This window comes from Triticum urartu, chromosome 2A, assembly GCF_056163025.1.
Source record: "Triticum urartu cultivar PI428250 chromosome 2A, HENAU_Tu73, whole genome shotgun sequence".
NCBI classification, from domain to species: Eukaryota; Viridiplantae; Streptophyta; class Magnoliopsida; order Poales; family Poaceae; genus Triticum; species Triticum urartu.
The window spans coordinates 764053861-764071790 of NC_141874.1; the positions used below are offsets into that span (position 1 = coordinate 764053861).

Genomic DNA, 17930 nt, shown 5'->3' on the forward strand with positions numbered 1-17930 from the left:
TTTTATTTTCCAATCTTTTTTGAAGTCCCAAATTATTTTAAGTAGAAAAAAATAAAAACAGAAAAAAAATGAAAGGTAAAAATGAAGACAGGCCGCCTGGACATGGGCCGGCCCAAACAAGCATGCTGCATCTTTTCCCAAGGCACAGAACGCAGTATAGGCGGGGGATTCCTCTGTGTGAAATGATGTTTATCACTTACATGTGGCATTGATGGGTAATATTTTACAAGTCTGGGGGCAATTTCCGTTATGTACCGCAAGAAGCAATAGCCCTTTTATTATTAGGTATAGATATAGATATAGATTAGCAGAGAAAAAAATCTAGAGGGATGGTTTATTGTCAAATAAGGTTGAAGAAAAGCTACTGTTTTTGTTAGCTTTCGGTTATTTCTATTTATAGCTCTTTATTTTTTTTTACAAAGAAAATTTCTAACTCTTTTCAGAAAAGAGCGAGATGTCTACCTATATAGATTTCAAATTTTGTGAAGCAGCCTTTTTTAGGGGCGTGAAGAAACCTATATATACATATGGTTTTAGACAAAAAACTATGTTTTTTAGAAATACCTGTAACTTTATTCATACTCGTAACAATTACAAATACACTGATTTGGACCTAAAATCCAAGAAAATACAAAATAATTCTTATAACTAAAAATTACAATGAAATCTCTTGAAAACACCTTCTTCATGGTGTCAATCTCTGCTCGAAGAAATACTCTAAATATTCTATAAAGAGTGTGCAATTTGACTGGAGCAACGATGTTGTCACTTTTTTACCCGCACGAACATTAGCAATAATGGGTTTTGAAAGCGCCTTGAGTCGCCCATTCAAAGAGATGGGAAGCCTTGATCGATGAACGTACTTGGGTCGGGATTGATCCCCTAGAAGTGCTGGCCGTCGAATCACTATATCTTCACCATGTTGTCGATGAAAGATTTCACCTCCACAAAGAATCAGATCAACAAAAAAAGCTTGACACAACAACATAAACTCATCAGATCTGAATAATTGGATCTGAGATGAAAGAAAACTATCTAACCTCGTGCACCGCCAAAAGAACGAGAGGAAATGTATTCTCACAAAAACTATGATGATCACTAGATGATGATGAAGAACGTAGAGGTCTTGAAGATCCGAGGTCCCCCCAGCTCTCAGTACCAAATGGCAGCCGGAGGCGAGTGGGCCTAAATTTCTTAGATCACGACGGTGGCCACGCAAGAAACCCTAGTTTGGGAAAAGAAGGAAGGACACAAACTGGGCCATACTTGGACTAGCACACTTCAAACGCAGGCCCGGCCACAATGTGTCGGCCTATATGACATAAGTAGTATTTCTCCGGGCTGGGCCAGGGCCGCTCATCGCACTTTGTGTGGAACTATTGTGCTGATCGACCGGTTGCTCTTTATTCTCAGAAACAAAAAAAACCCTAAGCTAGGCGGCGGCGGCGGCGGCGGCGAGCCCTTTTCTTAGCCAGATCTCAATACGGGAAGGCGAGTGGCGGCGGCGGGCGGCGAGCGGCGAGCCCTTTCTGCCAGATCCCAACAAGGAAAGGCGAGCGGCCGGGGAGAAGGCGAGGCGAGGACGCCAAGTGAGATGGAGGCGGAAGGGGATTCCGGCAAGTCCCAAGTTCTCCCTGGCCCTGGGAACCCCGATTCTCGTGGCACCAAGAATCCCAGAAGGGATCAAGCTCTGCTCAGAGAACTCAGGAAGGAGTAGAAGGAACTCAAGGACGAGGAGAGACAGCTGATGCAGGAGAGGTTAGATTTGTCCAGTTCGATTAAGCAGAGTCGAGATTTGTTGGATAGGATCGAGCGCAACGCACAGCGGCAACTGGTTGTTACGAATGAAATCAGGCGCTTGAGCGAGCAGATGAGGGCTGTCAAAGCCCGCAGCCTGACGGATATTCAGGGCGTGGAGCACAAGACTGAAGAAACTGCAGCAGCCTTGAATGGGCATGAGGCTGCTAATGGCGGGGAGCACAAGATGGAAACTGACGCCTTGGATGAGCATGGTGATGCAGCTAATGGCAGGGAGCGGATGGTGGAAACTGCCGCCTTGGATGTCGACGGCGGTGGTGATGAGGAGCACATGGACTGCGACATTTCATCCATGGCGGACCAGGTGCCGAGGATCGACTCCAAATCAGAGCCAGAGGCAGAGGCGGCGACAGGTCCAGATACCAATGTGACGACGATTGAATCAAATCTCTCAGCATCAGACAAGTCAATACCCAAACCTGCAGATCATGTTCCCATCAACAGAGGCGATGATGTTGTTGAGAAGATGGACAGAGGCAAATCTGCCCAACAATTAGCCAGTGAGGCTGAGAAGATGGCCGCCAAACAGAAGGAATTTGCTCAGTACGCTGATGCCTGGGATGCTAAATGGGGTTCGGCAGGGTTCGGTCTCTTCCATTACATGAGTGAGTAAACATACATGCATGCATCTTGTTTATCTTACTCAATTTTGTTTAGTTAGTTTCCTTACTCTCTTTTCTTACCTTGGGTCCTATGTCTTTCTATAAGGGAAGGGAAGGGAAGGGAAGTGAAGGGATTTACTTTGCTGCTTATCTACTACTTGTTCATGTTACCAAAATTTTAACACCTGCTTCCATTGATCGATTTCTGCAGCGACGGTCAGTTCCATGCAATATACACACTTGATACCCGGGAGCGCCCCAAGGCAATATTGTCGAGCCGCGCCTAGCCTCCAGGTCGTCTCCATCAGACTGGCAGAAATTCAAGGTGGTCTGGAATGGCCGTTGCCAGTGTATGGTATGATTGCTGTCAGAGACCACGTGGATCACAATCGCAACCTTCTGTTTGCCTGCTATAGGAGCAGGTGTCAGATACTCAAGGAAAAGGTATGTATACCATCTTAATATACATACCTTTGTTAATAAGGTGATATTGTTTGCCTTCCTGGGCCTTCATATTTGTCAGTAGCTAATAAGGTGATCGATGATGCTTGCAGGAGCCCTTTTTGGCCTTGACTGGCCCCTCCCGTGCAATTGTGTGCGAGGAATCGGTTGACTTTGAAATCCAACTGAAAGTAAGAGGTACAACAGAGTCTGAAGATAGAGCATTGATCACTGGTGTGTGCACTTACAACAGAGGGGATGATACTGTTTGCTTTACCAACTGCTTCTGCACCGTAGAGTTTAGATTGGAGGTACTTCAGGAAGCAGTCCAGGCCACTGTTTTGGGCGTCCGTGTCAAAGACGGGTCATGGCCTTCTGGATGGGGAGGCCGAGTCGCTTGCTCAGTCATTGATGGTGAAATTGACATCACATCCGGGCAACTTGAGCTGCTTGTTTCTCGTGGAAGTGCCATGCCCGTGACTTCTGAGGGTTACCTTCTTCTGTCAAGGAATGTCGTTTCTGTAGATGTTAACAGGAGCCTGAATTTTCTCCTAGAGGCCTGCTTACCATCTGGTGATACCATTGCACAAAAAGAATTGTCCTTCGAACCCAAACTTTGCAACATAAGTCAGGATAGTTGTGAACTTAAGGGTATTGAGTTGGAGATCACTGTTGCTTGGTCTAGTCTTGTTTCTGAGAAGCGGGGTATTTCGGTACAAGGATGTGTTGGTGACGAGGAGCAGGACTGGGACGTTGCATCAATGGAGCAGCAAGTGCCGAAGATAGACTCCAAATTGACATCGGAGATGAGTCTGGATACCAGTGAATTGGCGAATGAATCGAATACCTCCATGTTCGTACCAGACAAGTCAATACTTGAACCTGCAGATTCTGTTGCCACCAACACAGGTTATGATGTTGAGAAGATGGATAGAGGCAAATCAGACGAACAATTAAAAATTGAGGCCAAGGAGATGGCTGCCGAACGGAAGCGTTTTGCCATGTATGTTGATGCCTGGGAAGGGACATGGGGGGGTTCTGATGGGTTCGGTTGCTTCCGAGACATGAGTGAGTAAACATGCATGCATCTTGCTTATCTTACTGAACTTTGGTTAACTAGTTTCCTTCCTCCTTTTTACCTTTGGTCGTACTTGTTTGCATAAGGGAAGTGGAGGGAAGGAATTACTTTGTTGCTTATCTATTAGTACCTGTTCATGTTACAAGATTTCTAACAGCTGCTTCCACTGATCTTGTTCTGATGCATGCAGCGGCAGTGAGTTCCATGCAATACACACACTTGATACCAGGGAGCACCCCGTTGCACTATGGTCGAGTCGGGCCTAGCCTGCAGATCTTCTCTGTCAAACTCGCAGAAATACGAGGTGGTCTGGAATGGCCGTTGCCAGTGTACGGCACGGTCGCTGCCCGAGACCATGTGGATCACAATCGCAACCTTCTGTTTGCCCGCAACAGGAGTGAGTGCCAGATACTCAATGAAGAGGTATCTATCTCTACCATCTTAATCTTATCAATATGCTCTTCGTTTGATTTTGGGGATATTGTGGACATGCCTGCCTGGCCTGGGCCCTCTTGTTTATCAGTTGCTAATAAGGTGATTGCCGATGCTTGCAGGATTCCTTTTTGACCTTGACTGGCCCCTCTCGTGCAATTGTCAGCGAGGAATCTGTTGTCCTGGAAATCCAACTAAAAGTAAGAGGTAGAACCAAGTCTCAAGATAAGCCACTGATGAATGGCGTGTGCAGTTACTACAGCAGAAGAGAAGGCCCCGTTTGCTTTAGGAACTGCTTTTGCACCCTAGAGTTAAGTTTGGAGGGACTTCAGAGAACAGTCCAGGCGACTATTTTGGGCGTCCGTGTCAAAGAGGAGGGGTCATGGCCTAAAGCATTCGGAGGTCGAGTTGCTTGCTCAGTCACTGGACCTGACGCCAGTCCTCAGGAAATTGAGCTGCTTGATTCTCGTTATACAGCCATGCCGATGACTTCTCAGGGTTACCTTGTTCTATCAAGGAATGTTGTCTCTGTAGACTATCGTGGAAGCCTGAATTTTGTCTTGGAAGCCTACTCAGATTCCGGTAATAAAGTTGCACAAAAAAATGAGACCTTCGAGCCCAAGTTTTCCAACATAAGCCAGCAAACATGTATACTCACTGGAGGCATTGAGTTGGAGATTACTGTTGCATGGTCCAGTCTGGTTTCTGAGAAGTGGGACATCTCGGTACAAGGATGTGTAGTATTATAATAAGATATATGGTCCTTTTGATTTGTTGTATTTTGTGAATTTAGTATTTTCTGTACCAGTCCAACTATATTTGGTGGACTTTAAGGATATATCTCGTGTGAGTTGTTGGTGTTTGTTTGGTTTTGTGAATTTAGTATTTTCTGTACCAGTTGCTGTGCTGTCGACTAAAGTTTTGTGAATGTATTTTCTGTACCAGTTATGCTGTACTCGTGTGGTGTTTGTTTTGTGAATTATTTTTCTGTACCAGACAGATATGCTGTCCAACTATGTTTCTGTTAATCTGGTAAGATGTTTCAATGGCACTCAAAAAATATTTGAAATTGCTCTTATGTGCTTGTTTCACGATCAAGCATACCAATTACACAAATTTGCACGATTAACAGAATTTCGTGCCAGTTTGTGTCTGTTTCTGTTAATCTGATAAGATGTTTCAATGGCACTCAAAAAATATTTGAAATTGCTCTTATGTGCTTGTTTCACGATCAAGCATACCAATTACACAAATTTGCACGATTTAACAGAATTTCGTGCCAGTTTGTGTCTGTTTCTGTTAATCTGGTAAGATGTTTCAATGGCACTCAAAAAATATTTGAAATTGCTCCTATGTGCTTGTTTCACGATCAAGCATACAATTACACAAATTTGCACGATTACAACACATGGCGATTGCAGCAAAGGAAATCAACCGCATCATGAGGGGACAAAAGACGCAATGCATATTCAGTTAACAAACTCAGATTAACAGAAACAGACACAAACCGACACGAAATATAGTTGGACAGCATATCTGGTACAGAAAAATAATTCACAAAACAAACACCATGGACAAAGGAAAGCAACATATTCAGTCGGCAAATATGTCAACCGCATCATCAGGGGACAAAAGACGCAATGCATATTCAGTTAACAAACTCAGAGGGAGAGCACCAAAATTCACACCCACACCTAAGACAAAGCTCAGAGGGTGGGTACATGGATTTGGATTGAGCACAACCAGTTATACACATATGTTACGGTAACTCACTCCCATGTTGCTTAGTAGCTCTGCTGTTCGAAGGTTTGAGTGGTTTGCCAACGAAGCCGACAAGTTTGTTAGGGACATGGAATCCGGATGTTCACTTTCTCACTATAGGTTTCTCAATCCTCTCATCAGGCATCTTCTTGAAGGCAAGGGTCTCTCCTATGAAGTGGTGCGAGGAAGCCAAACCTGTTCTCTTTGTATATTGCCGGCTTATGCAGAAGGATATGGTAGTGTCGCAATCATGGTTTTCAATTTCAGTTTCAGAAAAATTTCAGCACCAACCGAAATTACTGAAATTCAGTGAATTTCAGTGATTTCAGTTTCCATTTCAGCCAAATGACCGAAATATTCACTTGAATTCAATTCAAAATTTGATAATTTTGAAAAATATTTTGAAAAATATTGAAATGGTTGTGCTATACTGAAATTGCTGAAATATTTTGGCCGAAACGTAATATTTCAGTGTCTGCTGAAATTACTGAAATTCAGTGGATTTCACCGAAATCTCACTGAAAGTGAAAACCATGGTCGCAATGCTAGAGTTTTGATGAGAAGACCACCAGGCACCACTTAAAAGTTTTGTTCTACCGTTGACTCTAAGACTACAAGAAAGCACAAACATAATTGGAGTTATCGCAAAATGTCTGACTTCACTTGGACCTCAATTTAAGTCTGCGGCTGAAGTCGCTATGGGACAACTCACTCAAATACCTACACAGGATGTTTCATATTTTGATTCACTAGCCATGCCAGTATTGTTGGAAAGCATGGTGCAATTTATTACAAGCTGGAGTCCAGATCCATTGTGTTGCATATCAAATGGACTCGGCAAGCCTTGTGCAGACAATATCATCGCATCTGACTTAACAGGAAGATTTCCACAAGAAGTCATGGCCGTTGCTTTTCATTACCTTTTTTCAGCTTCTGACTACTGCTTGCGCAGCTTAACTAGTAAAGCCCTGATGCACACCATACAAAGTTGGCCACCTCTAGAGATGGCAGTTGTCTTCGGACCTCATCTTTCGCTCCATTTGAAGGGTAGCTTACACCAAAGAGAGACGGTAATACAAACAAAGGCAATAATTTATTTCCTTATTTGTCAACCCAACAGAACACAATATGATATGTCTTGGGACTCGGCACATGGTTTTGCTACCTTTCATGTTTCTAAGCCAAATCCGATCACCAAAGATAGCAGAACGCCTTCGGTTTGGGAGCTCAGGCTTTGGAGCAGAGAAATGCCTTCTGTTTTCGAAAAGAGTCCTTATTAGATGGTTTGTTGAGGTACTATATATCCTCGTCTTTGTGCTTAGATACTAGTCCCATATATCGGATGTAATAATGTCTTATAGGAGTATTATGGGACGGAGGGCGTATTACTACTTCGTTAAACACTGTGATGTGGCTTGTAAACAAGGATATGCTCAATATTTGGCTATGTTTTGTAAGCCTGCCGGCACAGGATCATGTACTACTAAGCATTCAACCCATCTTTATCTATTTTCTTTGGAAGCATGGCTTGCAATTATTCTGAACTGGAACTAAGATCAGTCAATTCTTGCCTCTGACAGATATGAATGTCACAGTAGGTGTTGTGTTGTGTTAAGGATCTCTGTTTGTACTCTGAATTTGTTGTCATCATCGTCAAAATCTAGTTAATACACATACTCTGTCAGCTCTGCTCTTTATGGTAGATATACATTGCATATGTTCGGACAGAATCATGCAACCCCCTGTAATGGAGGATTCAGCAAGAGATGGCCTCGCCTCGTGGAGTAAAGCATGTTCAGAAAATGGGCGCCGCAATAGGATTATGATTGCAAGTTCTGTTTTTTTAGCAATACGGGTTTTCCCACGGTCCCATTAATATGAAACCATAGAGTTAGGCAAAACTTAAGTAGCATGTCCGGCAGATTGCAAGCTCTGTTAAATGAATGAATAGTGGATGCATTTACCTTGAGCAGAGCAGCAAGTGCAGACTTGAATTTGGTCCTCACGGCATGAAGATCATCCATTGCGGATTCATCCGGCCGCCCACGTGCACTTTCTCTCGGATGCCAACTGCCAAGGCTGAGGTTGGGTTTCACCGTGTTTACCCATTCCGCATGGTTTGCTTTCAATTTGGACCCGAAAATATTGAGTGGTACACACCTTTCAAAAAAAATAGCCTTGTTTTGAAATGACTACTATCAATGTTAAACCGAAGAACGAACCTTTGGAGGACTCACATGACGTGCAAGATGGCCGATAGATGATGATGATGCAGACGAACCGTCATTCAAGAACATCCCAATGCTCGGAACATGCTGGACACGAATTCACACAGGTTACTATCGTCTACTGCATCGCCTGCCAGTCAGTCACCAAACAAAAGCAGAGCTTCAAAAAACTTATACTCCATGTAATCTTGCTCTGTTCCACTCTGCAATGATGGTGAGTTGGAACAAAACATACCCCCCGCTCCCCTGTGGGAGACCGAGGGAAATCCCTAGAGCCTCACCGCCAATTTCCCCTCCCCTTCTTCACCGCCACCGCCTGGCAAAGCCCAATCGACGTAGGTGGCGGCGGGGCTCTGGCTCCTTTCCACTCGAGGCACAACTAGCACGGGATAGCTTCACAAGCAGGGGCGGACGGCTGGCGCGGGCGGATCTTTTGCGCGTGCGGCGAACGGCGGCGCGGTGGTGAGCTGCTGCTTGGCCGAATTGCGGCGGCCGCGAGGATGTGTGCTCGGACGGGTGTGCGCGCCTTGCTCCTTACCCTAGTCCGGCCGGCTTTGGTGCAGGGCGGCTGGACCGTGGCGCGCGAGGAGCATGGCCTCTGTGGGTGGTGTGTTGCGTCGAGCTTGGAGCGCCGGGGGTTGGCTTGTGGTGGTGGAGGCCGGCTGGTTCTGCCCAGATCCAGGTTTTCTGTACAACGGGGCCTCGTGGTGGCTACTAGGCCGGCTGATGGTGGCAGGGGCACTCCAGTGGTGGAGGCAGGGGGCCTAGTCGTTGAGTTTCGGTGAAATTAGATGGCTCTTCACGATGGTCCTTGTCACTGGGGGTGTGGTGGTGTGGCTGCGGTGGCCTCGGCAGCTTCTGACGACCTTCCTTGCTAGGACACCTCCCTGTCAAGGGGTGCGTTTGGGGTGGAAGGATGGACAGTCTTGGATGTCAGGAGACGGCCTTGGTGTTGGGAGCTGTGGTGCTCTTGGGCGATGCTCTTGGCTCGGGTGTGAGTTAGTTTCCATGGTCGTCTCGACAGCGTGGTGGCTAGTGTGCGATGTTCGATGACGGTGGTGCAACAGTGGCTGTAAGCCGTCTTGAAGGTGAAGAGTTCCGATCGTGGTCAAAACTCGCTCTAGTTCTGCAAGACCGACAATGCCGACACTTATGGGATCATCCCATCTCAGGCATTGTCGTGGTTCTTCGTTGTCCACTGTGCGACTCCGCCGTAAACGCTAATCCTGTGATCGGGCGGTGGCGGCACTCAGGTGTTGTCTGCTTCTTGAAGGCGCCTTCTTGGAGTCCATGATCCATCGTGCTTCAGCATCCATTGTATCTTGCTCTAGGTACGTGTGGTGTGGTCAAGTTGTATGATGGTTGTTGCTTTACATATAAAAGGGGCACGAGCCCTTTTTGAAAGAAAGACACAAACTACAGCTGCGGTTCTAGCTGGGAGAACACACACACACACATACACTAGGTAAGTTCACTCGTAGTAGTACTTTCCTTTGAAGCATGAATGCATTATTTACAGCGATGGGTGTGATTTCTTTACATAGGATCTTGAACCGACTTGGACCTAAAATTGACTATACAAATAGTGCTAGTACGTAAGTGTGAAAATGGACTTTCTTCAGCCCAAAATGATTTACAACGATGGATCATGTATGAAGTCGTAGAGGAGATCGATGTGCTTGCTGCAGTCATGAAGTACCTGATTCTTGCATACTGAGATGGGAGATTTGTTTTCTATGTAGAGGATCATGGGGCAGTGTCTCGATTTAGTAGCTTCCAGAGAAGGCGAGCTAGCAAGATCCCATGGCACAGCTGCAATGTACTCTGCTTCACATGATGAGGTGGCAACAACATTCTGCTTCAGTGACTGGCAGCTGTTGGACTACTCCTGAGGAGAAAGATCATGCCTGAGGTGCTTTTCCTGGAGTCCACGTCGCCGGTGTGGTCGGAATCGCTGTAGCCGTCTATGGACTCGTCGTCGCTACTATTGAAAATATGCCCTAGAGGCAATAATAAACATGTTATTATCATATTTCCTTGTTCCTGATAAATGATTATTTTCCATGTTATAATTTTATTGATCAAAAAATTAAATACACGTGTGGATACATAAACAACACCGTATCCCTAGTGAGTCTCTACTAGACTAGCTTGTTGATTAAAGATGGTTAAGGTCACTGGCGGAGCTAGGATTGGAGCAACCCCCGGGCTCCATTTTTTATGGCCGCGAGAGAAAGGCTTACCGTCCATATGGCCTTTAGCTATCCTAAAAGACACCCATCCAAAATATGGCTCAATTGCATGAAATATTTAGAATTTAAACTCTTTGCTTAACGATACAACAAAATACATAAAAATATGACAAAACTACAAAGAACAGTACATGATAAAAGATTACCAAATCAATGGTTTGCTTAATCAGTACCTTGCATAACCACTTATCAACGATGGAAGAAGAGCTAGTACCTTCGAAACATCAAAAGCAAAAATTCATAAATGTAAATGCCCTCTGCAAGACCTATATGATTAAAAGTGATATGAAATATCATCATCATCATCATCATCATCATCATCATCATCAATACTTGCAAATACAACACGCCCAATATAGCAAACCATCCTATAATTCAGCAATCGGTGCCCATCAGTGAAACACATCTTTTCATCGTCTTTTTCTACAATATGAAATAAAATGAGCAATTACATCAATTTAAGTTCAATAATACCCTAGATATATGACTGGATACATACATACACACACATTATTCAATTAAATTTCAAATTGGATCAGTTGATACATTGATACAAGTAGAACAAGGTAAAAGTGTAAATCAGCAGGGCCAGGAAACAAGAAAAATATCAAAGAAAAATACATGGCCCTATAGCTGGCAATGAAGCAGCCAGCAAGTGATGGCGCGCCACACAAGGTCGCGGGCGCACGATGCATAGGAGGAGGGCGGCGTCCGGGAGCCGGGGAAAATTGGGGGCGGGCGGAGGCTGTTGATGGATGACGCCATGGCAGCAGACAGTGGCGCGAGCACTGGAGATTGATCGTGCCGTCCTGCGTGTGTGCGACTCGGCGGCGGCTGCGCTGGCACTGCGTCTCCTGTGCCTCGAGTTCGTTTTGGGTTTTTTGTTTTTTGAGAAAAAGTTCAATCGTGGGGTGGAGCACTGTGTCTCCTGCATGTTGTGCATGTGTCCGTTTCCACTAAGACAACCCAAGACTTTGGGCCTCATTCCCTTTGCTACCCTGCATCCCTGGCTTGCAAAAGTACACACATAATAATAGCCTGTTAGGTTTTCCATGCGCCCTGGGTGCCCGAGGCCCAACTTTGCCCCTAGTTAAGGTTTACTAACCATAGATATGAGTTGTTATTTGATAACGAGATCATATCATTAGAAGAATGATGTGATGGACAGACCCAATCATAAGCTTAGCATCTGATCATATCACTAAGTTCAATTTGACGTTGCTTTCGTAATATCAAAGTATCTGTTCTTAGACTATGAGATCATACCACTTTCTGATACCGGAGGAATACTATGTGGGATATCAAACGTCACTCCGTAACTGGATGATCATAAAGGTGCTTTTCAGGTATCTCCGAAGGTATTTGTTGGTTGCATGGATTGAGACGGTGATTTCTCACTCCGTGTGACCGAGAGATATCTGTAGGTCCTCTAGATAATACAACATCACAAGAAGCATGCAAGCATGTGATTAATGAATTTAGTCATGGGGAACTTGTATTACGGAACAAGTAAAAAGGCTTGCCAGTAAAGAGATTGAACTAGGTATGGCGATACCGACGATGGAATCTTGGACAAGTAACATATCGTCGGACAAAGTAAATTGCCTATGGGATTAACTGAATCATTAACATCATGGTTCAATTGATAAAGATCTTCATTAAATACGTGGGAGTCAATATGAGCATTCAGGTCAGCTATCCGGTTGTCTAGATAGGGATTGCTGGGGTGGGGTTGCTGGTGTATCTTTTGCTTCATTTAGACGTCCGCCCACTCGAAAGTTTTCTAAAAAATAATACTCTCACTGTTCACGTTTACAAGTCCTTTCAGTCAACTGATATTGAGTTGTTCTACATGTTATCTAAAATATCTACAACACCTTATAAAAATGAACAAAAGGAGTAGTAGTTGGACACCACTCTCCATTATGTCAGTATTGAGACTGAACAAGATTCACGCACAAACATAAGACAGCAAGATTCAACGCCCATATATACACGCACGCGCGCGCCAGACCTCTCCGGTACAGACTAGTCAGTCAATGGGTGAGATGGCGGTGGATGAGCACGGCAAGGAGCCGGAGGAGGAGACGTCCCCGATCGAGGAGGTGCGGCTGACGGTCCCCCGCGGCGACGACCCGACGCTGCCGGTGTGGACGTTCCGGATGTGGAGCATGGGGCTCTTGTCCTGCGCGCTCATGAGCTTCCTCAACCAGTTCTTCTCCTACCGGACGGAGCCTCTCATCGTCACCCAGATCACCGTGCAGGTGGCGTCGCTGCCCATGGGCCACTTCCTGGCCCGCGTGCTGCCGCGCCGGATGTTCCGGGCGCCGGCGATGCTCGGCGGCGGGGAGTGGACCCTCAACCCGGGGCCCTTCAACATGAAGGAGCACGTGCTCATCTCCATCTTCGCCAATGCCGGCTACGCCTTCGGCAACGGCCATGCGTACGCCGTCGGGATTGTCGACATCATCCGTGCCTTCTACGGCCGCTCCATCTCCTTCCTCGCCGCCTGGCTCCTTATCACTACCACCCAGGTATACGTACTACTCTCATTCACGCCCGGACTGGATTTCTTTCTTGTTTCGTGTGGCATCCAAAATAAACCAAATCGATCCAGGTGCTTGGGTACGGGTGGGCCGGGCTGATGCGCAAGTATGTGGTGGAGCCGGCGCACATGTGGTGGCCGGGTACGCTCGTCCAGGTTTCGCTCTTCCGGTGAGCACCGCACTGCCCACTATACTCCTCTGTCCTTCCCTTGGACTGGTTGCTTTCTAGCGTTGTTAAATTTTGGTTGGATTGCTACTATATTTGTCATTCCGGTGACCAGCGAACAAAGTGTTGCGATCATAAAATTTCCCTACTGCAATTTCCATGTTTCCTTCGTTCTGATTTTTTCTTTCTTTTTAGCCCATCACACCAAAGCGTATTTCGTTATGATTTTTTCTCAGAAATGTAGGGGCCCTTTCTTCATGTGCATTTATTTTAAGAATTTTGTTAACATCAAAATGATATTTTTGTTTTTTTTTCAAAACCCGAGCTGACGGGAGCAAGAAATCCACTCTCCTTTGATAGGGGTTATCTATGCCGACTGATTGCGGTGCTCTGGAAAACTAGTATAGTAGGTTATGGGCTTATTTGATTCCAAAGGGCAAAAATAGGAAGAAATGATCGTAGCGCCACACCCTCAGTTTTTACCCTCAGATTCTCAGAGGGTCTCTTTGATTCAAAAGATTTCCAAGGAATTTTTGAGAAATGTAATTCTTACCAATTTTCTTAAATTAGTTGTTTGATTTGTCTGCTTGTAACACATAGCAATTTTTCCTTAGGATTGATTCATTTGTACTAGATTTATAGAAAATTTTCCGACCTCATTAGAAGAATCCTACGTTTTTCTTTCTCCGCACAATTAAACAAGCTTTTAATAGTTTAATATGTATTAAAGATGATGTACCAGTCTAATTTTAGGGTTTTCAAATTTTGAGAATCATTTGAATCAAATAGGCCATAATGAAAATGTCGATGGATGTTGAACTTTGATTTTCAGATGATTGCATGACAGATACAGTTAGGACTTTGGGGGCATTTAGATTCCGTCGAGTACGTCCACTGAGATGAGACGGATGGTGATGTTTGGATGCATCCATCCGGACAGAGGAATCGCTCTTGCGTTGCATTCAGATTCAGACGGAAAATTGGCGATATGCGACGGGCGTGATGTGAACGGGTGTTCAAAATTTTTTTTTTGAAACAGAGATAGTAGTAAATGTGATATGCCATTGAATCTTGTTTTGTTTGTGAATCATGTGAATCAAAGAAGCCATCTAGAAAAGGTTGATCGATGTCCATCTTTCATTTAGATTATTCGAGCGATTACATGACAGGTACGATGAATATATATACTAGTCAGGCCCTACGCGTCATTTCACCTTTCTAGACAGTTTGGACTTGGGAGCACATTTAGATTCTGTCGAGTACGTCCACTAAGATGGGACGGACGGCGACATTTGGATGCATGGTTGTGTTTTGTCCTCCTCAAGCGTGGACAAATAAAAGTCGCTCTTGCACTGCATCCAGATTCACAAGTTGTGACGGAAAATTGGCGGTACGTGGCGGGCGTGATGTGAATGCATGGCTAGTCGGCTGCGACACATAGCTTGCATCACATAGTTTTAATGGAGAGGGAGAGGGGGACCGCACGCGCTTGAAATTTGTGTCCAACTAGATGGATGGATTAGTATTGTATTCCCGTGGTCCAGGTTCACAAAAGACGTGATCCTGCCATGACGACTACTACCTCACATAACGAAATATAAGACGTTTTTGCACTTCAATTTAAACTACAAAATTGTCTTATTATTTAGTAATGAAAGGTATAGTTAGTAACAATCAATTGTTATCCCGTAAAACAGCAGACACAAAACAACCTGTAAAAATAAAATAAAATTGTCAATCATATCGGTCGTCTTCTTCCTTCGCTTGCTCGCCTCTCGTCTGAAGTGATGAATCAATTCTTTTACATGTCAACCATTCGAATCCATAAAATTATGAAACTTCTTCTGTACTACTAGGGCACCCTTATGTATGTATGTATGTATGTACGTACCAGGGCACTGCACGAGAAGGAGGAATCTCCCAAGGACTCATGGCAGATCTCCCGCTCCAAGTTCTTCCTGGTGGCGCTCATCTGCAGCTTCGCGTGGTACGTCGTCCCGGGCTACCTCTTCCCGACGCTGACCTCCATCTCATGGGTGTGCTGGGTCTTCTCAAAGTCTGTGACGGCGCAGCAGCTCGGCTCGGGCTTGAAGGGACTGGGCCTTGGAGCTTTCACACTTGACTGGTCGGCCGTCTCCTCCTTCCTCTTCAGCCCGCTCATATCGCCATTCTTCGCCACTGCCAACATCTTCGTTGGCTATTTCTTATTCCTTTACGTTTTTGTGCCCACGGCGTATTGGGGAATGAACCTCTACAATGCCAAGACGTTCCCCATATTCTCCTCACACCTCTTCATGTCTAATGGATCCGCCTATCAAATCACTGACATTGTGAACCAGAAGTTCCAACTTGATACGGATGCATACGCAAAGCTCGGAAGGATAAACCTCAGCACCTTTTTTGCACTCGCTTATGGGCTCAACTTTGCCACCATCGCCTCAACCATCACACACGTCGGCATCTTCTACGGAAAGTAAGGACTATTCTCAACTCTGTAAGCTATGAATACATGTGGTTCTGAGCTGAAAATGCAAAATTGACATCTGCATGCAATGTGACACCAATGTACAGAGAGATCTACCACCGGTTCCGTGCTTCACAGACGGAGGTGCCTGACATCCACACAAAGCTGATGAGGAAGTACGACGACATACCAGCGTGGTGGTTCTATTCGCTCATGGTATTGTCGATGACAGTGTCCCTCATCCTCTGCACCGCCCTCAAGGACCAGGTTCAGCTCCCATGGTGGGGCCTCCTCTTCGCCTGTGGCATGGCCTTCGTCTTCACACTCCCCATAAGCATCATTACTGCAACCACTAACCAGGCAAGAATATTTTAGAATTTTAACATTTCTCCTTTTTCATGATTTCTGCAAGAAAAACTGACAAAATCCTTAAATTATGGATGTGCAGACTCCTGGTCTGAATGTCATCACCGAATATGCTATGGGTTTAATAATGCCTGGATACCCAGTAGCCAATGTGTGCTTCAAGGTGTACGGCTACATGAGCATGTTGCAGGCAGTTGCCTTCCTTTCAGATTTCAAGCTCGGACACTACATGAAGATACCTCCAAGATCAATGTTCATTGTTCAGGTAATTAAACCACCAAATCTGCTCCCGTTGTAAGCGAATGAGTGATATGCAAGGAAATAAATTTACTGACATTCGCTCACTATTTATCCAGTTTGCCGGTACACTAGTGGCCGGGACTGTCAACCTCAGCACGGCATGGTGGCTACTTGGCTCCGTCGAGAACATCTGCCAGGACCAATTGCTGTCACCAGACAGCCCATGGACGTGCCCCGGTGACCGTGTCTTCTTTGATGCATCGGTTATCTGGGGCCTTGTTGGCCCGAAGCGCATTTTCGGCACACATGGTAACTATGAAGCTGTCAACTGGTTCTTCCTCATTGGCGCAGCAGGCCCTGTCATCGTGTACATCTTCCACAGGATATTCCCCAGCCATAAGTGGATACTCATGATAAACCTGCCAGTGCTCATCGGCGCTACAGCCCAGATGCCAGCAGCAACAGCCATGAACTACAACTCGTGGCTGCTCATAGGCACCATCTTCAACTTCTTTGTGTTCCGGTATAGGAAGATGTGGTGGCAGAGGTACAACTACATCCTCTCTGCTGCACTTGACGCAGGTGTCGCGTTCATGGCGGTGCTGCTGTACTTCACACTTACCATGGAGAACCGGACCGTCGACTGGTGGGGCACAGGCGGTGAGCACTGCCCTCTAGCCTCATGCCCAACTGCAAAAGGGGTAGACTTGGGCCCGGATAGTGTGTGCCCTGTGTTCTAAGCTAAATCTCTTTCATCCTCAAGGTACAGGTACAACTACAAGATTAGTCATGATCCATTCCAGTTGTGTTAGCGCCATATTATGATCATAAATTTGTATTGTACTGTCCACCAAAAGAAATATCCATATGTGTAAACTGTAAAGGTTGTATCAGCCACACAAATTAAAGAGAAAAGACAAAGACTATCTCAGCATGCAGCAATGGTGCGATAATCAGTTATTTAGGCAACACAAAATGCATGCTAGTTCTGGAATCCTATAAACTTTGACACTTGCTGCAAAAACACCTTGTAGAGCAGTATTGAACATCTCAATTGAATTGGAGAGTAATGACACAAAGAGCTGTTCATCAACAGCATTCAGTGATAGCAAAGTCAAAAGGTAGAATTTGAAGTCATGCGGAGAATTTTTATTTGTTATGGTCCTGTAATATCTGTATGGTTTTGAGCTACCCGCGGCGAGGTTAGGACTTTGCTACGTACTTCCTCTCTAAGGGAGGTGGACGATACTGAGGCGGTCCTGGCTGTTGAGCAGCTACCTCTCCTCGGTGGCGAAGAGGAAGAGCGTGCAGCACTCCACCTTCTTGGCCAGCCATGCCGCATGGCCCAGCGGCAGCGCCGGCCAGTTTACCGCTTGCAGGATCTGCATGTACATCTACAGCACAGCCCATTTCGTGCCAAATCCTATACCGTCGCCAAGATCCGGTCTTCGCCATCCTCCACCACCTGGCCTTGCGGACCAACCCTGTTGTATCACACTGAAATGAGAGACGCTCTGGCGCGGCTGGAGGCCGGAG

The 17930-nt window shown here is 45.5% G+C and overlaps 3 protein-coding genes and 1 long non-coding RNA gene across 5 annotated transcripts; 3 read left to right on the top strand and 1 right to left on the bottom strand.

Moving 5' to 3' along the window:
* Positions 1 to 551: 551 nt before the first annotated feature.
* Positions 552 to 9126, bottom strand: LOC125540512 (uncharacterized). Its single transcript, XR_015617769.1, has 3 exons — positions 8370 to 9126; positions 8097 to 8292; positions 552 to 942 (listed from the first exon to the last, which is right to left on the bottom strand). It is a non-coding gene; the product is annotated as an uncharacterized LOC125540512 (long non-coding RNA).
* Positions 985 to 5326, top strand: LOC125540511 (uncharacterized). 2 transcript variants are annotated; one of them, XM_048704124.2, is made up of 5 exons: positions 985 to 2423; positions 2632 to 2864; positions 2975 to 3929; positions 4130 to 4362; positions 4494 to 5326. In XM_048704124.2, the coding sequence occupies exons 1-5, from the start codon at positions 1748 to 1750 to the stop codon at positions 5118 to 5120; spliced, it is 2724 nt and encodes a 907-aa protein (XP_048560081.1). In that variant the 5' UTR covers positions 985 to 1747; the 3' UTR covers positions 5121 to 5326. The 2 variants fall into 2 exon arrangements, with proteins under 2 accessions (XP_048560081.1, XP_048560082.1); XM_048704125.2 differs by having other exon boundaries at positions 4136 to 4362.
* On the top strand, positions 5374 to 8202 carry LOC147988038 (uncharacterized). The gene is made up of 2 exons (XM_087539398.1): positions 5374 to 5403; positions 6705 to 8202. The coding sequence occupies exons 1-2, from the start codon at positions 5374 to 5376 to the stop codon at positions 7410 to 7412; spliced, it is 738 nt and encodes a 245-aa protein (XP_087395524.1). The 3' UTR covers positions 7413 to 8202.
* A 3398-nt stretch (positions 9127 to 12524) lies between the features above and the next one.
* On the top strand, positions 12525 to 17332 carry LOC125540513 (oligopeptide transporter 4). The gene is made up of 6 exons (XM_048704126.2): positions 12525 to 13146; positions 13230 to 13327; positions 15219 to 15797; positions 15896 to 16148; positions 16237 to 16419; positions 16511 to 17332. The coding sequence occupies exons 1-6, from the start codon at positions 12652 to 12654 to the stop codon at positions 17132 to 17134; spliced, it is 2232 nt and encodes a 743-aa protein (XP_048560083.1). The 5' UTR covers positions 12525 to 12651; the 3' UTR covers positions 17135 to 17332.
* Positions 17333 to 17930: the final 598 nt, after the last annotated feature.